General features: G+C 39.3%; 1 protein-coding gene across 6 annotated transcripts in view; it reads left to right on the top strand.

Moving 5' to 3' along the window:
- The window catches only part of STAU2 (staufen double-stranded RNA binding protein 2), a 178,947-nt gene that overhangs the window by 103,414 nt on the left and 49,055 nt on the right, over window positions 1-26,478 (top strand). For 4 of the 6 annotated variants that reach the window (XM_075085250.1, XM_075085247.1, XM_075085251.1 and 1 more), the window contains exon 13: window positions 13,049-13,162. The exons of the other annotated variants lie outside the window; for them this stretch is intronic. In XM_075085250.1, coding sequence (XP_074941351.1) covers window positions 13,049-13,162 — 114 coding nt within the window. The remainder of the gene's footprint in view (window positions 1-13,048; window positions 13,163-26,478) is intronic. 6 annotated transcript variants of the gene reach the window in all.

Raw genomic sequence — 26,478 nt, 5'->3', positions numbered from 1 at the left:
GGATATCCCTTTGGTCAGTTAGGATCAGCTGTGTCCCCTCCCAGCTTCTGGTGCACCCCAGCCTCCTCACTGGTGGGGTGGGGCGAGAAGCAGAAAAGGCAAGACTCTGTGTAAGCACTGCTTACACACACTGGGTGTGCTAACAACACTGTTTTGGTCACAAATCCAAAACATAGCACCATATAAGCTGCTCTGAAGAAAATTAACTCTATCCCAGCCAAACCGGTATATTCTCCTCCCCTTATTCCATAACATTTACATCATGCTCAGATCCCACACTATCCAACAGATCCTGATTAACCATATAGATACCATTCCCTTAGTCTATGGGCCACCCCTTAAAAAAGTCCACAAATGTCCCTTGAGTTCATTTAGTCCATGACTTGGGCTACATCTGTTATGGGAGTTACTCAGGTCAGGAGAGGTGGTGTGTTGTGTGGAGTTACTTGGCACCAAAGTCTGCTCAGGTTGGTTCACTGGTATACTTTCATTACTTCTTGTGAGGCTTGTCCTCCGTTGGTTTAGGTGGTTCCTGCTTATAGTACTTCCTATGAAATGCAACTCAAATCATGGGTTACAACAATTAAGAGGTATTTCCATTACAATCTCCTCTCTTCATCCCTTTGGACTAGGCCATAGGGTTTAACATTACAATGAACTCCTCCCCTTGCCCCTGCTTCAGCTTGGGCTTATCCACAGGCCACTGTCCCGTAGGCATGTACCTGCTCCAGTGTGACTTTACCCATGGGCCACAGTTCCTTCAGGGGTGTACCTTCTCTGGCCCAGACTACTCCACAGCCACATATGCTCTGGATGTGCCTGCTCCAGCGTGGACTTATCCACAGTCACTGTACCCTAGATTTGAGTTCCAGCCTGCCCAGGACAGCAGCACAGGAGCAGCAGCAATTCCCTGGCCATCTGCCAGCCCATTGCTGTTATCAGTACACTCCTGGGCAGCGCAGAATACAGTGATGAGGAGTACAAGAAACAGCAGAAGCAAAAAGAATCCACTCACAAGTACTAGACTCAAATATACAGCAAAGCAAGCAAGCCCCATGGCAAGCACAGGGGCCTGCCAATTAGTAGCTAAACAGCTATAAATTTGATCTAGAATACTCTGATCAAATCTGATGTTATCTTGAATACTTCATATCCCACATCAGGTGCCAGAAAAGACTGTTACGGGTTATCCCCGGCAGGCAGCTCAGCCCCACACACCTACTCGCTCACCCTGCCCAGTGGGATGGGGAGAGAACAGGAAGGGTAAAGTACAAAAACTCCTGGGTTGAGATAAAGACAGTTTAATAGGTAAAGCAAAGCTCTGCGCAGAAGCAAAGCAAAACAAGGGATTCATTCACTACTTCCCATGGGCAGGCAGGTGTTCAGCCATCTCCGGGAAAGCAGGGCTCCATCATGCTTAATGGTTACCTGGGAAGACAAATGCCATAACTCCAAACATCCCCCTTTGTCCATCTTCGCCCAGGTTTATATGCTGAGCATGACATCATATGGTGTGGAATATCCCTTTGGTCAGCTGGGGTCACTGTCCCAGCTGTGTCCCCTCCCAGCTTCTTGTGCACCCCCAGCCCACTCACTGGTGGGTGGGGTGAGAAGCAGAAAAGGCCTTGACTCTGTGTAAGCACTGCTAACAATGCTGTTTTGATCAAAAATCCAAAACATAGCACCATACAAGCTGCTCTGAAGAGCAAAAAGAAGCCAAAACCAGTACAGTTTTCTACACTTCACTGGCATCTTTATAGTCATGTACCAATGGGCAGAAGTCAGGAAATAGGAGAACTCCTTTTATCTGTGTTAATTTAACATCTTTGTGTTCTGAAGAAAACTTACACTCTTTTATCAGGTTATTTGCTGCAAAACTTCCCCATTTATTCAAGACAGCTGCTAGTTTTGCTGTAAAGGTAATACAGGTTAACAGGGAAAGAAGTTTCCTCCAAGCAAGGCAGTGGGTCAGGAATTTATTGATAATTTTAGTGTCATCTGTGATTTGCACAACACCAGGCAACCTGTTAACTGAGAGTCCTTGCCTGGCTCTCAGAAACTTGCAGATGTCCTTTTAGACTGAAAACCAACTTTAAACTAAATGACTATGTAGTGTAGGTAAGGACTTCAAGGTCTTCAAACCCTAATTTATACACGACTAGCCAAAAGTAAGGAAACGTGTTGGGAATGTGAAATAGAGGGAGAGATAAAACAGAGCAAGCTGATAGCAAGAATTGTTCTTGAGGGAGCTTCATGTAAAAATCAAAGCACCTGGACTTCATTGTGTTCTGTTTTATAAGGTTTTTAATCAACTAACTTCAGAGAGAAGGTAGGCAGTACCATAGTTGATGGCAGTGACCCAGAGTAGATCTACAAAAAGTGTGTTTATTATTAGTTTCCATTTATTTCAGAAATCTTTCTGCTGACTATAGACCATCTATCTAGTCCATACCATGCTATTTTTGACCTCAAAGGAAGCCAAAATAGCAATAGTCATTCTGCAAAAAAGTGACTGTAAGGATCATTCTCATATCAGTTTCTATAAGGAAAGATATGTAAGTTTGGAAACCTAGTATATTCATTCACAGAGCATACTGCAGGGAGAATGTTTTTGAATTAATTTAAGAGCATACAGAATTAGGAAAACATGCAAATCTAGCTACAAGGGGCAGTAAATTTTCTGACATGAGGTCTCCAACTACCTGGCTTCTGGCCAGAAATCTGACTAAACTAGCTTTCTTCGATTCTGGCCATCATTACCTCTCTCCTTACAAGGAAGAAAGCCCTTTGTTCAAGTGCTGCTGAAGTTTTCTCTTCTTGCCTCCAGAGACAGCCAGGTGCTTCTTTTTTGTTTCAGTTTCTAAAAGGAAAGAAGGTAAATGGAGAAAAATTGGCTAATGGTGTTGTGTGGGTCCCCAGGTGTGGTGTGGATGTCACCTCAGTAACTTTTTAGCTTTTCTCCTCGGCATCTTGCAAATAACCATTAAAATCCTTCCACGTATCCCTGCATGTAACTTGGTCCATGGAAAAAATGTGAATTACATTTTCATAACGAATTTTAGAATTTAGGGGGTTTACGTATAAGAAAGTTTAAAAGCTGTCAGGATCTCTCAAAATACTGCAGCCAGTACTAAATGCACTGGGCTGCATTCCCTGCCAAAATCTAAGTAAATCCTAACGTGACTTGATAACTTAGCTACGGACCTTGGCTTGGAATACAGCCAAAACTTTGAAAGACTGGAAGTTTCAGCTGGCAAAAATGTGAAGGTGCAATGGTGAATTCATAGCAGACTGGGGTTTAGATTTAATTATAATAAGGGAACTCAGGTCTCAGGCAAAAGCCCTTAAAAAGAGAACAAGAAATGGTGAAGAAGGAGAAAAGAGACAAGTTACAGTTTATTCCTCTCACTGTGACTTGAAGCCGAGGCTTTCAGAGGTTTTTTTGGCTGTTGTCTCCTTCAGTCTCATTCAGAATCGGGAGCACAATGAAGCAGAATAATTTTCAGAAATGAAATGATTGTTTCTTGTTTTAATTAAAAAAGGGTGGTTCTTTCCCCATACTGTCCTGTATCTAGGTTAGTGCACAAAGCCAGTGCCTGTATCAGCATCAGGCTTTTCAGCAAACTCAGGCAGCCAGTTTTGTACTCACAGTTCCACAGTGACCCTGTTCCCTCATCATTAATGCAGCTTTTGGGGCTTTCACATGTAATTTGTAAACAGAGCATTTGTTAATGCTTGCTTCACTCTTCACTCCAGTGACAATCTTCATAATGAAAAAGAGTGTACATGACATCATATACCTATCGATGCTTTTGCTAGAAAGTGATTTTAAACCCGAACTATTTTCCCTCTCCAAACTGAGTTCCTCTCTCTCTGTAGTCAGTTGTTCAGGATGATACCCAAGACACCCGAGTCTCCTCCACAGATGCTCCATACCTTGCTCATCCTCTGTTTATTTTATTAGCGGAACACAAACTCCCTCACATCCCTCCTTTTTTTAGGCCATGTGATGAAAACAGGAGATCCCAGGGTTCCCAGTTTTTCATATTACCTTTGGCTGTGAATTATAAAATTAATTACAACTCCTCTCCCTGAAAATACAGTATTTACCTGGATAATTATGGGTGAACAGATCAGAGGCAGAGAAGTTGTTTCTGCAAAACCCATCAGGTATAATTTACTTTTTTTTGTAATGCTTTGCAGTGTTTTAATTTCTCAATAATTATTTTTTATCATGTTTTTCATGTGTTTTTTTTTTAGGATTCTATTCAGTGTTTTAGATCACTGCAGTCAAACTACTCTCTACTGTGTCTACAAAAGAATACATATCTTAGTTACAGTATAGAGGAAGTGAACAGGGTAGCAAGGTATTCCTGAACATAAGTGTGATTTTTTGTAGAAAGCCATGTCCTCCCTCCTAATTTTAGCTTTCCTAGCAGATAAACAAGTCTCTTTGCACCCTTGAATGCCAGCTATTGAAAATATAGTTGCTTGCTTTGTGTGTTTGGTTACACAATTGCTTGCCCTGCTGGACCTGTTGTTTCTGAACAGAGGAGGACTTGTGGGTGATGTGATGGTTGGAGGCCATCTTGAGCATAGAGATCATGAAATGACAGAGTATTTGATTCTTGGAGAATTAAGGAGGGGGGTCAGCAGAACTTCTGCCTTGGACTTCCAGATGGCAGACTTTGGTCTGTTTAGGAGCCTGTTTGGCAGAGTCCCTTGGGAGGCAGTCCTGAAGGGCAAAGGAGTCCAGGAAGGCTGGGCATTCTTCAAAAAGGAAATCTGAAAGGCACAGAAGCAGGCCGTCCCCATGTACCAAAAGACGAGCCAGCAGGGAAGACGACCGGCCTGGCTGAACAGAGAGCTTTATCTGGAACTCAGGAAAAAAATGAGAGTTTATGACCTTTGGAAGAAGGAGTAGTCAACTCAGGAGGACTACAAGGATATTGTGAGGTTATGCAGGGAGAAAATTAGAAGGGCCAAAGCCCAGCTAGAACTTAATCTGGATATTGCCATAAAAGACAATGAAAAATGCTTCTATAAATAGATCAGCAACAAAAGGAGGGCTAAGAGGAATCTCCATCCTTTATTGGAGGCAGGGGGAAACATAGTGACAAAGGATGAGGAAAAGGCTGAGGTACTTAATGTCTTCTTTGCCTCAGTCTTTAATAGTTGTTAATAGTGGATGAGGGAAAGGCTGTGGATGTTGTCTGCCTGGAGTTTAGTAAAGCCTTTGATACCATTTCCCACAGCAGTCTCCTGGAGAAACTGGCTGCTCAGGGCTTGGATGGGTATACTCTTTGCTGAGTGAAAAACTGGCTGGATGGCTGGGCCCAAAAAGTTGTGGTGAGTGGAGCTAAATCCAATTGGTGGCTGGTTACAAGTGGGATTTCCCCAGGGCTCAGTGTTGGGACCAGTCTTGTTTAATATCTTTATCAATGGTCTGGACAAGGGGATCAAGCGCACCCTCAGTAAGTTTGCAGATGACACCAAGTTGGGTGGGAGCGTTGAAGTGCTGGAGGGTGGGAAGGATGTACAGAGGGATCTTGACAAGCTGGATCAATTATGCCGAGGCCAATTGTATGAGGTTCAAGAAAGCTCAGTGCTGGGTCCTGCGCTTGGGTCACAACAACCCCATGCAATGCTACAGGCTTGGGGAAGAGTGGCTGGAGAGCTGCCTGGCAGAAAAGGACCTGGGGGTGCTGGTTGACAGCCGGCTGAACATGAGCCAGCAGTGTGCCCAGGTGGCCAAGAAGGCCAACAGCATCCTGGCTTGTATCAGGAATAGCGTGGCCAGCAGGAGCAGGGAGGTGATCGTGCCCCTGTACTCAGCACTGGTGAGGCTGCACCTTGAGTACTGTGTTCAGTTTTGGGCCCCTCAGTACAAGAGGGACATTGAGGTGCTGGAGCGTGTCCAGAGAAGGGCAATGAAGCTGGTGAAGGGTCTGGAGAACAAGTCTTATGAGGAGCAGCTGAGGAAACTGGGGTTGTTTAGCCTGGAGAAGAGGAGGCTGAGGGGAGACCTTATCGCTCTCTGAAAGGAGGTTGTAGTGAGGTGGGTGTTGGTCTCTTCTCCCAGGTAAGAAGTGATAGGAGAAGAGGAAATGGCTTCAAGCTGCATCAGGGAAGGTTTAGGTTGGATATTGGGAAAAATTTCTTCACCAAATGGGTTGTCAAGCATTGGACCAGGCTGCCCAGAGAGGTGGTGGAGTCGCCATCTCTGGAGGTATTTAAAAGATATGTAGATGTGGTGCTTGGGGAAATGTTTTAGTGGTGGACTTGGCAGGGCTAGGTTAATGGTTGGACTTGATGATCTTAAAGGTCTTTTCTGACCTAAACAATTCTGTGATTCTATGTGCTCCACAGGAACAGTCTTTATAAATACATATCTGGGTTAAGGTTTAACAGATGGAAGGTAAACAGTAAGCACCTTACTGGTCTGACTATCCTGTATGCTGCTGCAACAGCAGCAGTGTTAGCTAATTTTCTCTTAATTAGATCCAAACATCAGATCCAGAGGTTGGATGGAGCTGGGTCTCCCTTGCTTGACTGTGCATAATGTATGGCCAAACTTTCCACATCTCCTGCATCACTGAAACAGAGGCTCAGAATTCAGACGATATCTAAATGGCATGAGAAAAAAGGATGTACAAGCTTCTTTGGCTCAGATGATAAACTTGTTTTGCATTTAGGAGATATTTTATATATTCTCTTTGGGAACTGTATCAAATATGTTTTTTCACTCTTATTTGTGCTTCACATGTTTCTATAGATATCAAGTGTCTGCTTTACTATAGTCAGGAACATAAAATACTGCCGCAGTAACCCGTGACAATGATTTAGTCTGCTTGTTGTTACCTATTTATGGTACGAGTAATGGCTTATTTCTTAGTCTAAACCCTTGGACTGTATTTTAATGAAGATTTAAGACTACGATACAGCTGCTATTCAAACTCTGTAAGAGAGGAGCATGTTGGAATAGCTCAAGATTTACTGCTGAACTGTCAGTCTTTAAGCTACCAAGTGTCTTTACCCTTCCGTGCAGTAGCTACAGTGGAACCTTTGCCCACTGCTGTGAAGCAGACACAGCGATTAATGAACCTGAGGCGCGTTAATCAAACATATGTTTTCTTGACACAATGATTGTGTTATATATCACATCCAAATGTACAGGCCTTTATCTTTCCTTAATGATCTAGCAAGGGGGCTTTTTAAAATGTGGGTGTTTTTCATGCACTCCTTAGATTTGTTCCACAGGGGGTGACCATTAAAAACATCTGACGGGCATGCAGTTAGCCAGCTCCCTGCTGAGATTAGTAAAATACTATATTTAGTAATCACACTACATCAAGGAACTCCAGCATTGCAGGAAACAGTTTGATTCAACACTTTTTTTCTGATTTTTTGAAATTTTTTTTATTGTATGTCTTATTTTTTCATCTGGGACAATTTTTTTCATCTCAGTCTTGTTTTTTGCATCTATGCTTCAACTTTTCATAAAAGAGTTTGTTCATACAATGGGTTTCTTCCCCAATTTTATTGTTTTGTTTTTACTGTACTCCTGTTCGATTCTCACAAATAAAATATATGGAATTGTAAAGCAGATAGTAAGAACGCAAAGTGGTATTTGGAATCTCTCTCATGCTGCTCCATGTCTGAAGTGACTAATCTGTTATTTGTTAGGAAAGCTCTATGGCTAATACAAAGATTAATGTTTTTAAATACTATAATACTGTACTGTTAAAGCTCCCAATGGTTGAAATGAGCAAGTATTTAGTTTCTTTTCATGCCAGGAGTATTTCTTCATCAATAAATATGCATGAAACAGAGTTTGAGCTCAAACGAACAGGATCGTTTGATTTTTTTTTTTTGGTAGATGACATGACTAACAGTAGATGAACAACAGAAAGAGGAAGATAAAAGACCAATATGGAAAATACAAGCATTTCACCAAGAACCTAAAGGAAGAAAAGTGTTTCACGAGACTCTTGTCCAAGTCAAAATTACTATTTTAACATCTGATTTTTGAGCCCATTCTGGTTTGCTTGTCACTGTATATCCAGAGCAACCTATGTAAAATCTTGGAAATTATTCTGTAAATTCAGGCCTAAATTGGGTGCTTTCCCTTTAAGGGGCAGATTTAAAGGAATACCATCCTTTGTTCTAACAAAATAGTCCAGGCTTGTCAATCCAGAAGATTTGTGCATTGCTGAACATAATGGCATTTTATTACCTAGTTTATTTCTGTCTAGCATTCTAAGACTCCTGCTGATGCTTTGACTCAGAGTAGTTTTTGTTTGGAAACATGAACTCCAATGTCACAGATGACTTCTTTCTTTTGGTAATTCATATTATTTTTTTAAGTTAATAAATGGTCAAGAAAGAAAGTGTTTGGCCAGACAGAAGTTGTGTTTCAAACTGTGAACATCTAAGCAGCAGTGTGTGAAAATGGTAGCCTTTATTTTTGCTCCCCTCAGTCTCTTGTTAATGCACAATTAGGTAGTTTCTAACAGTAGTTTAGTATATTATAGTTAAACTTAACTACTATGTAGTAATATAACAGGTCTCTCACCTTCCTCAGCCTTGAATCAGTAAACCATAGATTTGTTCATCCAAAAGGACAGATGTGCAAATGCAGAAGTGCCCACTGAAGACCAGCAATCTACCCTGTGCTTGAGGTTAGGACATTGTATTTGCAGAATAATTTATACAGATTAACTATGGCCATTATCTAAAACTGCATATTGATCCAGTGTGTAAAGTAGCTTATTGCAAGAAAAATCATGCAGTATTTTTAAAGTTTCTGTCAGGCCACTTGCACATAGGGAAGGGTATTATAATAAAGCTAGATTCAAGACACATCTTTATATGAATACAAAAGAAATGGGAAATTTCCTGCTTTTGGAGCAGCATTACGATAGAATTTATCTTAAATATAGTTTCTTAGGCGGTATTATGCATTGTAATTTAGTTTTTCCTTTATAAAATGACATATAAGGTTGAGAATTTTGGCTATGCCATTCCACATTCAGTTGTAACATTGTAAACATTCATCATATAACTTTCTTTATGTGAAGCTATAAATGTCCATAAAAATATTTGCATCTCTTCAGTAATTTAAAATATTAAAAACAAGGGCCAAATTTCAACATAGTTGTCAAATGGTTTCAAACCTTCGCATACATTTCTATATACATATTCTAGTTAGTAGTACCCATCCATACCCTTCCATACTCGTACCATGCAGCTTGTTCCTGACTCAAGTAATCTCTGAAAAGGATATACAGTTGCATCTCCTGAGAATATTGAACGTGAAAGCATACATGTATGTGTAAATCTATGGCATGTGCTTGTGGAAAAAATTACTTCTAGAATTTATTTCATTATTTTGATGCCTGGGATACACCTTGTGTTTTACACATGGAGATTTTGTGCCTTACCCACACCGGACAGAGTGCTGTGTTTGGGAGTCCTGAGCTGGTTATACATGATTTATCGCAGGTACTCCATATATGTAGTTACCCAGGAGAAGAGCTAGCAGTGCTGTATGCTTTTTTCCAGTAAATGAGCGGGCTTATTCAGAGTTATTGCCAAGATCTTATTGTTGTGGTGCTGCTTTGTGCTGTGGAGGCATACCTTGGAGGAGACTTACGTGTAAATCACTCATAATAGTCTGAGGCTGGAGTCTTACATTTTACTCAGAAACTTGCACAACCCTTACTACAGACATCTGTATGCTGGCCATTATTTTCTAACCATATCCTAATGCCGTTCTATAACATTGCTGCTTACATATTATCCAAATAAAACATTCTGAATTTTAATGAGTGAAATTTAATTGCTGTTTAATCCTTAAAATGCACTGAGCTAATTTGCAAGTGTCCCTTAACTAGAAAAAATTGAAGCCTGAAAATTATGTCCTGAACATAGATAGTAATTACTTTCATAACTCTTTGATTTTTACCTCCATAATGTATGGAAAGGGAAAATGACCAATTATGGTTAGGCCACAGGCCTTAATGATGGGTTATAGTCCCAGCACTGCCATTCACTCCTGCCAGTGCCAAGGGAATTGGGATGAGTCATTTAATGTCTGTCCACAAAGTGTCCTTACCTGCCTAACAGAGTTATTGCCAAGACGAGCTGTAGTTAAACACTCTTGACTCTTAAGGCACTGAGGAACTTAGAAAAGTGTTATTGTCATTGCGAATCTCAATAATAGCCACGTAATCACTGATGGATCACTTGGCCAGCCTTCAGTTACCGCTCCTTGCTATGGAATCAAGTATTTGCTGTGCCTTCGTGTTCCCCTACCTTAGATGATAATGGTATTCCTACACCAGTTTTATAGAGGTTCAGGTTTCTCCCATGCTTAGTCATAATAGCATGGACATAGAAACTGAAATATTTGTGACATACCGCTGGCCGAAAACCTAGAAGCATCTGCTGCTATTTGGACTATTTGATAACTATTCAACAACTACCATTTCTTTCTGAGTGCTTATTTTGGACATTCTTTTCAGATAGGTAAATACCTAGCACTCTTGGTTGACAAAAAACCCCAAACTTTGGATCGTAGACCAAATTTGAAGAAGAAAGGAATAGAATAGAGAGTTTGAAAATGTAGCGGCCAGATGGATAAATAACAAAACAAGATTACTGGGAAATTGCACATACACGAGCCAAATGTTGAAGAAATCTGAATGTTTCTGCTGACTGCACAAATCTGTAGACTAGAGAGATTTGATGAAAAGACAAATTTTTACTCTGTCCCCCATTCAAAGTCTAGTCTCTTAGTTTTTATATCACTATTCATATCATGAACATAGTGTTTATTTTGGTTCAGCTAAAGAGCTTCAACAGGGCAAGAGATAATTAGAGGACTGTTGTCTAAGAAATTACAAAGTAACGGCCTTGATATATTCAGATGAGGCCAAAAGTGCATCATGAAATTCCTTCAGGAAAATTAAGTCTAGAACGATACCAAAAATCTGAATTTATTGCAATTTCAATGTGAAACTCTAAAGGAGGTGTGGATCAAATCTGCTATTGCAGATAATAGCATCATGTAATACTAATCATAATTTTTCCTCTGGGTACCTCCTGTTCTTTCAACTTGTTAACATTGCTTTATTCCAGTGGATGTTAGTGAAGTGTAACCTTATTCACATTATTTGCATTAAAAACAAGCCTACAAGCATTCTATGCAGTTCAGAAAGTGCCATTTTCCCATTTCTCCATATGTGCTCTAAGACATACTTTTTCCAGTCACTGGATTTTTCCCCTTTCGCTATGTCATATTTGCAGTACAGAACCATCCTCTCGAGCTTTGCTGCCCCATTTCTCTACATCACATTCCCACAATATGTACTCAGCAGAGTGTCTAGCTTGCAACCAGATACCACAGTTGTGGAAGCTTGATAAGTCCTTGTCATAACAGTAGTCCCTGACATTGAAAGAACTCCAGTTTATATTTGCAAGCCAAATTTCATACCTTCATACCTCTTTCGATTAATCAGAGTTAAACCATTGTATATGTGAAGGGGCCTCTTGTGGTTTCTAAGTAAGTAGTATGGCTTTTCTGGCAGAGAGCCACAAGCAATTTAGTAGGCACATATTGTGGGGGTTGAGAGAGGACGAGAGACAGGGATAATCTAGAAAGCTTTAAGAAGGGGTGAGTGAAACCGATATTTCTATACACAGTACAAGAATTTTGTGTTCTGTGTCTTACTTTTGGCCACAGCAAAACTGTTTTGATGTGTTGTCAGTAAAGTAATTCTGAAGTATAGCACCGACTTGGTTTTCCTCTCACTCAACCAGTTTTGCACTGGTTTTGCTTTGGCTGAAGTATTCCCAGTTTGCACCTGTGGCAAAGAAGAGTTAGGGGATTTAACACACACAGTGTCAATTAGGTATCATATATGTCACAAAATCATTTCCACAGGACTAACTCTAATATGGTTCCTAGTTGTCTTCAGAAATAATGAAGTTTAATTTCATGGCATAAATGTCAAGATGAGGCTTATTCATATAACTTTTGCCTGAGAGCTATACAACTGTAAATAGATACTAACATAAAAAGTGTGTCTCCAGCAGAGCTGATCTCTCTTTCCATTTCTGACAGGGGTCACATAGCCAATGTAAATTACCACCATAAACTAAATTCCACCTCTCCTTTAGAACAAAGTGCTTGATCTGCCTGTCTAGAAGCCAGGAGCTATGCGGAGAGCTGTAATATTTCAAAAATTCAGCCTGAGTGGCAACCTGTTCTTAATAATGGAACACTGGCAACATTTAACTTATTTTGTCTCAATGTATTAAAATCCATCCGTTCTTCAGGGGATTTAAGAACTATCTGAAGGGAACTTGAAGACAAGGAGAATAATTCAAGCAGAAGCACTCTCTTCGTCTGTATTTCATGCAAGATTCAAGTTAAACATGCGCTTCCTGATATTAGTAGGGAATGAGTTACCCTTAGAAAAGGATAGCCTACACATCTCAGTAAGAATGTAAATTCTTATCCATTTTGTCTGTCATTTTGATTTAATTCCAAAATCAAATTAAAATATACAACATTACATAGCAATGTCAAAGAGTTAGTGGATTTTAGTAGAAATGGCATTACAGTTGAAAAATTAAAACTATTATTGCCAAGTTTTTGGAGGTACAATGATTTGCATGGGTGTTTTATAACTAAGCTACAAAACACTGTTAAAAATGACATCTAGGCTGGACACTATAACTTGAAACTAGATTCTTATAATTGTATAGATACAACATCTTGAATTCAGTCTCAAAGGTCTCAGAAAATGAAGAACACAGCACTTTAAAAGCTATCCCACAGGCATATCACAGAAAATTTGGCCCCAGTTCAGTATGTGACTACCTAGAATATTTTACCCACTCTTTGTTTTATATTAAAGATGAATTCAATGTAAATGTTTGGAATTCTTCTTACAAACTGGTTGAAAAGGGGCAGTATTTTAGCATGACTCCCTTGTACAAACCTGGTGTTTAGCAGATTACGTATGTTATTCTGTTATAGGTACACTACAGTGATAGACAAAATGGCAAAGAGTGTATGACCTGTTTGACACTGTCTCCTGTGCAGATGACTTTCCAAGGTATCGGAAGCTCCATTGAAGCCAGCCATGACCAGGTATAATACCTTAACCCCACACTCTTGTGATTTTATTAATATCTAGTAAGGCCAGAATGTCAGCATTAGTAAATTTTAAATTTCGACACATCTTGTGATTTTCGTATGGCATGTTCTTGTCACTGGGATTTGCCTATCTTGCCATAGTAAAATCCAGATTAAATCTAAAGAGTGACCCAAAAAGGAGACAAAACTATGTTGCCCTTTGTATATTTTTAAGACATATTAGGAAATCCTGAAGAGCTTGCTTTGGTTTTAAAGTCAGATGTAAGGTTTCTGCAAAGGTTTTGTTTAATTTTATGAATGTATCAGGTCTTGTCTATCCTATTTTTACTAGAAGATTATGGATAGCTGGAAAAGCAGAGGGATGAAGCCATCATCTCTAGCCATCATCTGTCACAAGAAACTGGCATTTAAGAGTGGAAAGGGATTTTTAATCAGACTGTGTAAAACTCCCATTTTGTTTGGCTGTTCTTAAAACATTTAATCGAAGCTTCTGGCGAAAAGCCAGGAGAAAAGAAATCTCAATGCTAATCACTCATCACCCTGCTGCTCCAGATGGGAAGTGAGGGGGCCTTCCATTCTAGTCGTCTTGTCCTCCAACACTTTTGTGTATAAAAGCAAGACAAGACTTTGATACTCCAGGATTTTTAAAAGGAAACAAGTAAAAGAAAACTTTAAACCAAATCTTGCACTTTGAAGATCTTCAGTAGATTTGAAAAAGTACCATTTTTATTTGCTTTCACAGGCCATCTTTAAATTGTACTGGGTTCACATTTACAATACATTTTATGAGACTCTGTGTAAGATTCTCTAAGGAAAAAGGAAAAGTCACCTTAAGAATTATCAGAATTAGTTACTCTTGGGGAAGAAGTTAAGGCACCCGTAGCCATATTTTTGGTTGGAAGTTTCTAAGTTAGTTGTTAACATACCCTAAGTCCACTAGTTATTTACATGGTAACATGAGGATACTTCCTGTCCTTAAGTGTTTGGTGTTTTACAGTAATGGAGAGCTGTGGTAAGTCAGAACATACTTTGACAGACATAATCCATTCAATTCTCATTTCATCCAGCAACTTGTTTATGCTGTTCTAAAGTCACTCCATTTTTCTTTCAGTAAAGATCGCCTTTTAAAATTTAGTTATAACTCAAATACAATATTTAGACATTTCAATGAATTTAAGGTGGTCCCTGTCAGTTTGGTAACAACTACGTTCTGGGCTACCAGCCAGCTTGGCCTTTGTCTTAGCGTTTATTTAGGCTAGAGTATGATATGTAAACAGAAAAAAGACTTTGTAAGCAAAAAGCACATTTAAGCCATCTGAATAATTATATATTTAAGACATCTAAATGAAAAAGTGTTATTGAGCCTGCAAAATCAAGCACCTAGAAATTAGGAAATTCCAGATTATGTGCAGCATTAGTTTGATCCCAAGTGTACCCATTCAGTGCTCCAAACAGGACATTCTTCTGGGAGGGAAAAAAAATATACTTAAAATCACATAGATAAAGATTGTATCATAGCATGTGCACAAATGGATAGAATTAAGTTTGCTTGGGCCATTATGGAGCTAGAATTTCCTAATCTTGCTTCAATTTGAAGTTTAAAAAATGTTCATCAGTGGTTTTAGTTATGTAATTTTCCACGGGGTTCTTAAAAAGGAAAGAAACATGTTTTGTCATTGCGTGATAGGGTGGTTGTAGCATACTGAACCCATATCTAAAAGCCAAGTGCCAACGAGTTGGTGACAAAACAGATCCACATACTGGGCAGGATTGACAAATTCCTGCTCATCCCCTTCCTAAATATCAAAGGAATTCCACTTTCTGGGGAACAGAGATGCTACTGACTGCTTGTGTTTGATAAGGGGAGTGGCAAGACTGGGGTGAAGCATTATTTGCCATCACCTAAATAAACAGAGAAAACTGAATCATTAGCAAACAAACAGAAAGCACATCAAGTGTTTGTCAGGAATTTTAATTAATTAATTCATTAATGACAAAACTAGAGCTCTTAATGAACTAACTAAAAATAAAAAATCAATTCTTTCTTGTCCCTGTGTGATTAGTATTTTTCTTGTTTTTCTCCAATTTGCCTCACAGCACATTTCTTTGATACCATTATTCATCTTATAAAAATAGGAGACAGAGCTGCTCTATCTTTGTTAAGCTGAATTAGCCACATTTTAAAGTTTCAAATTAAGTAAGTGCAACATAGCCATATGCTATAAAACTTAAATTCTAGAAACTCTTCTTTAACTTATGTCATCTGATACTTTTAAACAATTTCTTTTGTGTTGTGTGGTAATTAGGATGGACTAGTCACCCGAAAGCCTGTGATTTCGATGGAGGCGTGTTGATTTGTGTCAGCTATGAGGCCTGAAGTAGTCTGACTCCAGGATTTGCCTATGTCTGTGTTTATGAAGATAATTTTTCTCATGTTCATTCTAAAATATAGATTTTATAATTTTTAGGGTTTTTAATGGAAAACTGTCTGAATGAGACTCTGGAATATTTTCTCTGTGGGAAAGTGGTGGAATCTGTTGTGTGAGAATATCTAATAAAGAAGCTGTATACCAGATTTGTCACTATATTGTGGCAGAAGAATCACAGCTGACTACACACCTTGATCAATAAAAGATTCAGAAATTTAAAAAGAAAACCCCCCAAACAGGTTCCCAATGTCATCTCCAGCACTATAGTCTACCTTTTAGATTGGACTTGCCTGCTGTAATATATCTGTCTACTCACTTCCAGTGGGAGATCTGTTACCCAGCAGATACCCGTGTGGTTACAACCCTACATAAGTATATTATCTTGCTTTTTCAAATATGCCAAGACTTGACACAGCAGTTTCTCAAGTCACTTGCTCTTTTCCTATACTCTGTAGGGAGTTTTCATTCTTTAGATTGGTTTAGCTTGTGATTTTAATGAGTTTAAATTTTTCCCCACATACTTCATTTGAGCAATTTCAGATTAAAATAAACATTTCATACTGGTACTCTAATTAGTGTGTATTTCAAATGTCTGATTAACAAGGCATATCTCATTTAGTCATGAAGAAGTATTGTGGAAGCAATTGCTGGTCTTTCATTTTTCTTTTGGCAAACAGTAAAAAAGGGAAACATTCCTAAAGTACGACTGCAGTCATGCCTGGCCACATGTTTTGCTTGGTTTTGCATTCAGGTATGCCATCCTCTTTAGCAGAAATGTAATAGGTTTTAACATATTTTTTTCCCTGAATTATTTCTTTTTCTATTTTCTGTTTCCCAATATCTCACTATAACTACAAATTTATCTTTCCTTAATGGCCACTATTTTGTTTTTTTTTTTTTTCAGTAGAATTTAGCTACAGTCAGCTTTTAGTTAGTTAAAATGGTCACTACTTTCTAGAGGTTTTCTCAAACAAGCCTGAGTTTGTCCTTAATGATAATGAATCCTGGTATTTTTTACCTTGCTGTGGGACTGGAGACAACTGATTCTCAGGACTTTGGATGGAGTTCAGGCATAGTGTGAAGCTGAGGAATGAATTGAATGTGGGATGATATAAAGAAACAGAAAAGAAGTCCAGGTAGTCATTCTATTTGTGTCACTAAGGAAATTAAAGGTATGAGGGGTGGGAGACAGAAGAATGAAAAATTCAAAGATAAGAGGCAAAAATAGGTGGAATGGAGCAGAAAACTAAGAAAGTGCAGGGAAATGGGACAGTGAATGTCTAAAGGCCACAGAAGTGGGATAGACAGAGAGAGTTACAGCTAAGTGGAAGAGGGTGCTCCAAAACCCTGCCAAAATGAATAGACATCTTCTCTACTGCTTAGTCTGAAAGTCTTAGAGAGTTCTGCGTGCTTAGCTTCTCAAAGTACTGAACACCAAATAGCTTGTTACCAATACAAATAAATATCTTTCAGCTTCAGTCAACTGGGTTATATGAAGAGTTCTTTGAATTCTTGAGCACAGACACACCAAGAATTTTTTGTTAGGAGATGTAATGCTATCAGAATCAGAACAAACTATTGAAAGAAATAGACCTTTCTGTTCCCCCTACAGACTTCTAGTCATTACCATCAAGTTGTTAAGAGATGTACTTCACTTAATACAAATTATTGGACCTGCTGTAATGGTAGCTAGGTTAAATTTGATGGTCTGTGTCATACAAGATGGCCTGTGGCATAGTTTCACTCTAAGAAGTGACACTTCTACTTCCACTATGCCTTGAACAAGCCAGTGTGAAACTCAGCTTCCATGTTTGCATGTATATTTTGGAAACTTGCAATGTTACCGTCCTTAATGGGTTTGTAATAATTGCTGTTCTTCTGAATGCTTCAGTTCTAAGTGACTGTAGAGATCTACTTCAGGGGTATCATACCTCTGTGCTTGTCGTAGCTGTGAAGAAAACCCTGGAAAAAACATCTTGGGTGCCTTCTTAAGGTTTGCTGAACAGCAGGCAAATTGAAAGCATGGACATTCATTTTTTAATAAAATTATTTTAAAGTCAGTCCTGGTGATGAGGAAGAACAGATTGGGCCTATTTTGAGATTTTTGGATGCTTGCCATGGAGTACTCTGCCTGTACAACTGAATTTTTAACCCTCAGTAACTTGATGGTCATTGAGGGGTGACCAGTTCTCTACTTAAATTTCAGGAGACGGATCAAAGACCAGTGCATTTTCTTAAAGTCTCATTAATACTTTTTGATGATTTTGGACATTTTAATGTATGCGTGATTTTTTGGAGCTAGCAATACTGCCCATTTGTTTATTGCTGACTTCTGCTGTGTTTACTTCACCCAGTAGTCCCAATGAGATGTGCTGTTAAAGTCATGATAATGAATCTTTTTACATTTATATTTTTAGTCCATGCTTTCTTAATCCCGTCCATTATATTTGTGTTGCATATGAGACCATGGTTTTAGGACTTTTCTACACTTTACAATTCATAAAATAGAATACTTTTATTTTCTAGGACAGATAACAACTGTGTAATGTTATATATAGTCTACTACTATTATCACTTTTATTCTCAAATATAAAAATAGCTGGAAAGAGAATAAGCAGGGCAGAAACTGTAGGAGTGGATGAGCTACTGATGTGATAGACTTGGTAAGAGAGTCCATCAGGGAGAAGTCTAAGAAAAACAAAAGCCCAGAAAGGTAATGGTGCAGTCAGTGAGTATGCAGAGAATGAGAATTTGTCCAATGCTGTAATTAAAACAGATGAATGGAATTGGGGTTTTTATTAAGATACCTTTCCACATCAGAAAAAAAAGATTATTTACTGGACACTATATTAATCCCTAATTAAAATTTGTTTTGTTCTAAGGCAAAAGTAGTATTTTCTAGATGTTCAAATTTACTTCATAGTCAGTGTTTGTGTCCAGGACATGGACAAAAATTGAGAAAATGTTAGGATTTTCTTTAAAAAATACACTTATTCCTTTTTTTGGCTGGTGTTATATGCCTCGCTTGTCAGGTGATTTCTACTTGATTTACTGTAAATGCAGTTGTCATTTCTTTGGGGTGGCCTCTTCAGTAAAATGAGAAAACTTTGGTTTGACTGAGTAAAAATCTTCTAGCAGCTTTCCCAAAGCTTGATGATTCCTTTGCTGCCCCTTCAGCATCGTGACTCTTACCTGATTTTGTAGAAGCATCTCATGCAACTAGGTCTCCTTCTCCTGCTCGTGTGATCTGGCTGGCTGCTGCCTTCTCCTGAATGGCTCCGCAGCCTTCAGGGTGGGTCAGGCATGGCCACAGCTGAGTGTCTGGTGCTCCCAAAGAGGCAGTTCACACAGGACAAAAATATAAACTGTTTTTGATATATAGCACTACACTTGACTCTTCTCCTGTTGTGTGGGGAAAGTTGCACCTCAGGTTGACATTGCAGCCAGGAGCCATCCTAGGTTCTTGTCTGCTATTTGGTACTTTTTCCTTGTCTGCTGTTCTCCCCACAACTGTGTGCTGAAGCACTGGTACATTCTCTCTGTATTCTTCATCTTCTCTTTCACATTATCTCAGCCTAGATGTACGCGATGGAACACTTGCTTTCCCCTGGCAGCTGCTGAAGTTTTCCTTGACGAGCCTGAGATCAAACATTTGTATTTGTTCAGGATGTGTAATCTTTCATTTTCAAAAAGTGAGTTACTAATTAACTGCCGAATGGGAACAGAATGTAAACCAAGGCATGGCTATCTCCCTAACAGACCCTTTCAGTGCTCTCATTCAGGGCTTCTCAAGTAGCTTCCCTATGTGACTGCCTCTTGCTGAAGAAGCAGAATAGGATTTTTCAGTGCTCTGTGCATGCATTTTTGTTTATACAGTAATGTCAACAGGGTGTGAAATGCTACTGTTGCAGCCTCTGGGTATCTTACATGCTTGGCATGTGAATGATGACAAAGACCATGTATATTTTGGGGACTGTTTCCTCCTCTGTTGGAAACAAAATATGGTGAAATATCCTGGTGACAACTATAGGTGAGGTTTTACAAGCATAGTAAGGTTCACAGAATCAGAGAATAGTTGTGGTGGGAAGGGCCCTCTGGAGGTCATCTGTTCCAACCCCCCTGCTCAAGCAAGGGCAACTTGGAGCAGGCTGCTCAGGACTGTGTCCAGGCAGCTTTTGAATATCTTCAAAGTGAGAGACTACCTTGGCGTTCTGGTTTCAGCTGGGATAGAGTTCATTGTCTTTCCGGTAGCTGGCATAGTGTTGTGTTTTGGATTTAGGATGAGAATAATGTGGATAACACACTGATGTTTTAGTTGTTGCTAAGCAGTCAATGACTTTTCAGCTTCTCAAACTGGCCTGCCAATGAGAAGTTTGGAGGTGCCCAAGAAGCTGGGAGGGGGCACAGCCAGGCCACGTGACCCAAGCTGACCAAAGGGATATTCCATACCATATGACGTCATGCTCAGCATATACACTGGGGGGAGTTGGCCAGGGCACAGCCACTGCTTCTGGCCAGGCTGGGCATTGGTTGGTTGGTGGTGAGCAATTGTTTTTCATTTGCATCGCTTGTCTTTCTTGGGTTTTATTTCTTTCTCTTTTTGTTATTTTTGCTTTTCATTACTAATATTATTATTATTATCTTTTATTTCAATTATTAAACTGTTCTTATTTCAACTCACAAGTGTTCTCACTTTTACTTTTCCAATTCTCTCCCCAGTCCTGGGTGGGGGGATGAATGAGCAGCTGTGTGGTGCTTAGTTGCCAGCTGGGGCTAAACCATGACACTTGGTCGTTCATTCCCATTGGCTTAATCTCCAATCCTGGCTGCTTCCTAAACCACTGAGCTAGCAGAAACTAACTCAAATTTTTAGTCAGTTAAGTGAGTTGAACTGGCCCAGCTGGGGCTTAGATGAGTACCATAGCTGAAACGAGGGGGACATCAGGACTGCCCAGCCAAGAGAAGAGTGGGGGGAGCCATCCCCTTCCACAGCAGCAAGCTATTAGATTAGCTGACCTGTCTTGACAAATGTCACTTGAAGAGGATGAGGCAAAAATCAACTGTACAGAAAAGTGATTTTCTTGTTGAAATATTTGTCTTGTTTAGGTACCCTTAAAACTGTTCACTTTGCAGTATCATGATCTGGCATAAAGAAGGGAACAGGAATGCACACAGAGGGAGGGAGGAAGAGCAGGATCATAGCAGCCCTGACCTAGAGAAGTTTAGCTGCTTTGGAACTGCACACTTAGTAGCTGCTTGCATTACAATACCTTAGCATACTTTCAGTGCAGTGTAGCATGTGGAAGTGAAAAGAAAGGTATTAACAACATGCAATGAGCCACCCTTCCATGGACCACAGGCCAGCTGTTTGCTATCCTTCATTTGCAATCTGTTTCTGGTTTGGTTTGTTTTGCTGTTACTTTAGGCTCAGCTGGCCAACAGTGAAATGTAAAAATCTTGAATTTTCTTGCTGCTGTGGCTGTTAGGGAAGGGAAGAAGCTTAAAAGGGAAAGGTATTGGAGAAGTTTGTAAAAGATAAAAGTGTCAGTTTTCTGCCTTGTCATACTGCAGCAGGAGATTCAGCCCACTTGAAGTATCAAGAAATCAAACAGCTTTTCCCCCAGGCAGGAAAAAAACAGAGAGAAAACAGAGGAAGGTTCTTCTCCTACTCAACAGTTAAAAATGGATAGACGTACACCTACTAGTCAAAAGTTGGTGACAGAGATGGAAGCCAAAACGAAGTGGAAGGAGACTCCCCTAGTAGCTTGTCTTGCAGTTAGGATTGACGAGGATCTGGATTTTTCATCTTGACCCTGATGGGCAGCATTTTTATTTTAATAGCTATATTAATTTTAATTTCTAGGACTGGTAAAGCCCTTCAGACCTTATGAATCAAAACTATCAGTCAAAACCCAGTTGCCTATTTTGTAGGTACCTCCATTTTAGACAAAGAAAGGTATCAGCAAAATGTACGCTCAACTTTGTTGCCCACCCTGTACTTGCCGGAGTTATTCTGTGGCATTTTCCACACACTAATCGAAGTAATGCTTTGTCTGTTTGTTGATCCGTGTTTAATCACTTGTCATTCAATGAAGTTGCTTAACACACTAATTATATACTTGCCATTTCAAAATACATTTCCTTAATCATTCTACAAGACAAAATAATGATTTGCACATGTTGCATCTAAAGAACTGTGCTTTTGCCAGAATTGTGTTTGCCACTTAATTTTTCCACTTCTCTTGAAATAATATCACATAGCTGGCATTACACATTCACCTAGTACAAATGAAGTCTGATAGTTTTTTGTTTGCATAATCATCATACAACCCTGGGATCTACATAATGCAAATAGAAACTAAATTTGACAGCCTACACCCCTTCATTTCAGTGATTCATTTCAAGACGCCAGGATCTCATAATAAATGTTCCAACAGCAGACTTAAAGGAAAATAAAGGTTGGGTTTTATAAGTAACTACAGAGAAATAGCCAAGCTTATGTACTGTGAAATACAGTGGGATAACAAAACTGAGCGCTCTTCTTTGTCACCACTTTAGTTTCATCAGATCAGTACAATTTTCCTCTGACTATCTGCTCAGAATTTAAACAACTTTTCCTTCTTCTTTTTGAGCTAGGTCTACACAACATAACCAGCCCTGGCAGTGAGCTAGTCTAAGCACTTCCATAAACCTGGACTGTCTTCCAGCACCACGTTACCACAGCAAACTCCTGTCATCTGTTGCATCTACATAACTTATGCACTCATCTGTATGTAGTTTGACCTATGTTTTTAGTGCTGATGCACTTTTCTCACTCTGTTGTAGGCAAACTCATGTCTATTCTTGGCAGAGGTAGGATTACTGAAGGAACAAAGGAATAGTTTTGTCAAGTACTGGAAAGAGTATAAAAGTAGTCATGTATGCATGGTCAGTGCAGATAGTGGCAAGTTCCTGACCAATTTAATATTCAGTTCTAAAGTTACTGTCTTAGCTATGCTACCTGTAACACAGATTGGTACATTAAAGGTCTGGACCTCTGCTGAGCCTGAGGAAGTTGTGGAACTATGTTTAGGAGCACTAAGATTAAACTCAATACCTAGACATCCATGGTGCAACAACATCCTGCTTTTTCCCTTGGAAGGTTTTTTAAATACCCCATCAAGAAAGAGTTAATCACTAGCCTAGCTAGTAATCACTAATGGTTTACCTGAGAAAATGATTTCACTTTCCTTTTTTACATGATTGCCGTCAATGCCCTGATGGAAAGTGTCAGACATCTCCAGGGAAAAAGCTATTTCTATTCTTCCCCAAAACTTATTGAACATAGCAACCTAGTCCCTCTCTTGCCTCCCAAACTCATTTCACATACAGGTTGTTGTAGTCACACTGGGTTTCTTGGATCGAGTCAGAACATCCCCCTGTTTGAGAGAGGGAGGAGTCATCAACCAGCCTGCTCTTCAAAGCGCCAAATGTGCAATATCCTGACTTGATACAGGAGTTCCTGCATCCCCCAGAAGCTCCATATGTCCTTGTGTCCTCCATTTTGTAGCTCTTACAGACTGTCTGTTCCAATACTAATGCTTCATTCCAGCAAGATCCTTCACATATGCTAAATGTAAGACTACTTCCAAGTAATTCACTCTCTCAAGGATCCAGGACTTGAGATAATAAACACTAAAATGGAGGTATCAAGCAAAACCAAAACAGTGAACTCTTAAGTTAAACTTTAAATTTTGTACATAGTTCTTCGTATTCATTCTTTCTTTTTTCCCATCATTAAAGAGACTGTGAGACCTAGTTTTCCACAGATCCTTATGGCTGTACAAATACTTGATTTTACAGTCCAAAATCTCCTCTCTCATCCTTTATCCCCTCAAAAAAACAGTTAAAATTGGTCCAAAATAAAGAAGAAAAAGCTTCTAGCCAAAAAAAATAATTCATTTTGTACTTGGGCATTTGTAGTGAAACTAAGAAAATGGCTGAGATATACAAAACTAGTGGGAAAGATGATGAATTATTTTACCTACAAGCTCAGCGGTTCACGCACTCACTCAAGATGCAGAAGATGTAACTTCTGTTCTATGCCTGTCCCTGCAGAAGCATGAATCCTCTGTAGGAACCCTCCTCATGCTACAGAGCAGCACAGCTGGGTAGCCACAGGAACACAAAGTGATAACCACAGAGTAGTCATCTTCTTTGAGTCACTGTTTAAACAGTGCACTCAGTAGAGCTGCCTGAGCAGAAGAGTTTGGAGGAATTCTTGTTTTGTAATACCCCACAAGACGGCAATTAGGGCGCTGTTCTGAAAGGTGAAGAGAAGGATTTGGCTCCTCCTTGGAGTCAAAGAGGATTTTCCACAGTCCAGTATTGACCACCAAGTGAATCTTGCTCTTTGTTTTTCACTACAAATGGCCAAAGCTAAGCAAACTCTAACAGATAACTTCAAAGTTTCTAAATTTACAGCTGAAATTGCAGAATACCTGTCCCAAGTCAGGGAGCAGATTTAGCCCATACAAAACTGCTTTTTCCAATATATATGTATTTTTTCAGGGAGAATATACTTACCTCACTCTACAGCAACCCCATCCCTGCCACTGGTGCATATCCAGGTGGTGGCGGCATTGTTCAAACCTCCCAGCTACGTGCTCCTCATGATTGGAAGCTGCCACATGGACCCCAAGCAGGGGCTGCAAGGTCAGGCTACAAAGGTAATTTAAGGTAGTTACACATGTTCAGCTGGAGTCGCTGTGTTCCCTGGCAGTACCTGGAAAGTCCTATTCTTCCTCCCTTGTGTGATTCCTCCAAGCATAACCTGCAGAGTAAAATTAAAGCTTCCCTTCCTCAGCACTCGGTGCTCCAGCTGTCTGTAAAAAAAAGCTTTATATTTGCTTCAGAATTTTTAAAACTTGGTTAAATGGCATGCATTCATAAAGGACATCTTGGCATACGTTTATACCTCTACTGTTGTTGAATCTCTTACATTGGTAGCTTGATAAATTTAAGGTAAGTGTTGAAGGCTGGATTCTCTGTGTGCTGATAGCAGTGGGGCCCTGAGCAGTCCATCCCTGTACACATCATGCCACAACTATTTGCATAAAAAGCACACCTTTTGCTGATACTGGCTACAAGGCTTATTGTAGTAACTTAAGATTTTAGTTTGTGAGACCATAAAAAAGCCTCTTTAGCCATTACTTCCAAACATCAGGTTGTGCAGCAACTCAGTCCTATTTCAGACTCCTCCCTAAATATTTAATAATTTAACATTGTTTTGAATAATTGGGGTAATCTTTTCTAGCACAGCATGCTGTATGAAATTATGAATTGAGGAGACTTCTATGTTGTCATATTTGATTCAATACCCCATTGTCATTTATGCGAAGTGGTACAATAATACACTGTCAGTCATTTAGGGGACAGCTGGATGTACACGAAGCTTTGTTCCTGTGAGAGTGGCTTCCCAGGGTCCCTCAGTTCATCAGTGCAGATAGTACTGCAGGACCTGGGGCTTGATTTTGGAGTGTCTCAGAAAACAGGATCATTCTTTGAAATTAAATAAATTTTTAAAACCAACCAAAAACCAGGGGTCAGTGTGTAGAAATTTTTTGTCATCATGTATCTATCCATGCTTGTGAAGCAAATAATAGAAAAGAAGAAAATTGGAAAGGAACATCAGGTATAATTTTCTAAGCTGCAAATTAGTTAAGCAAGAAGATACGGGTTTGAGAGGGAGTTAAAGAAATTAAAAGGAGGCAACAAACATTGGCTTGACCCAAAAATCCTTAAAGCCCCGTTTGCCCTTACATAACAAAAATATTAGCACAGAAGAAGTCTGACATGCTGGCAAATACAGAATTTAGACATCTGCAAAATTTGCAAAAATTTGGAAATGTTTTGGTCTGCATTTAAATAAACTGGATCTTGTGGAATTTTTTGTAACTCTCCTGATAAGTAACACTTAAAACCCTTTTGATCAACTAGCCTTTGTCAGGCAATTACATGTTCTTAACTTAGAGGCTAGTTCAAAAGATTGCTTGTTACCTTCATTTAACAAAGGTTCAACTGCTGCAGTTTTCTGATCCTTTCAGAAAAGGCAAACAGGGAGAGTTTACACAATAAAAGTTCTTTTTTTATTCTCAAATTAATTATTTTGGAATATCTCACAGATTACATCAGTTTCTTACTTGCATTCATATTGCAAGATGGCGACTATTGTATATTGCTAGTGATGCATTAAATTAGTTGTTTACATTATAAAATCTAAACATATTAGAATCTTTTGTGTGTGTCTTCAAAGATTCCTATTCTAATAAAGCTTTCTGAAACAAGTAAGGTTGTCTTTTTTGCTTAGTTAATGCATCAGTGGAGAACCTAAAGATTTGTAGCCTCTAGCCATCCCTGTCTGTGTTTAGTAGAGTGTAAGGAAATTGCGTTTGGGATGATATATATTTTCTTTTAAAAGGAAAAGTTATACTTTTGAATGAATCATTTTGCATTTAGAAAAGGTAACACCTGAGGCAAATGTAGATGGGAAGAGTTGAAATTCATCCCCTTTTCTCAAAGATGGTTTTGCTGTGACTTTTAATTGGAGTAAAAGAAGTATGTATAGTGTACTGAAAAATAAACATTTCGGCTGCATCCTTCCTATTTCTGATGGCTTTGTGTTTCTCTCCAGGTCAAAGAGTTTCTGAGGTTTAAGTGATAGAAGGGCAACATTCAGTAAAGAACAGCATTTGGGATTTTAAAGAAACTTTGTGATTTGGACTTACAGTTCTTTAACAAATGTTTTAACAGAGATGTAATGAAATACGAAAAATAAAAGCGAAAGCCGACAGCTTTAGTATGGCTGGAGCTGTTCTATGGAAGTAATATTCACTGTTGAGG

The sequence above is a fragment of the Phalacrocorax aristotelis genome, chromosome 2 (genome assembly GCF_949628215.1).
Source record: "Phalacrocorax aristotelis chromosome 2, bGulAri2.1, whole genome shotgun sequence".
Taxonomy (NCBI): domain Eukaryota; kingdom Metazoa; phylum Chordata; class Aves; order Suliformes; family Phalacrocoracidae; genus Phalacrocorax; species Phalacrocorax aristotelis.
The sequence above is the reverse complement of the archived record's forward strand: the minus strand, read 5'-3'. Positions and strand labels throughout refer to the sequence as shown.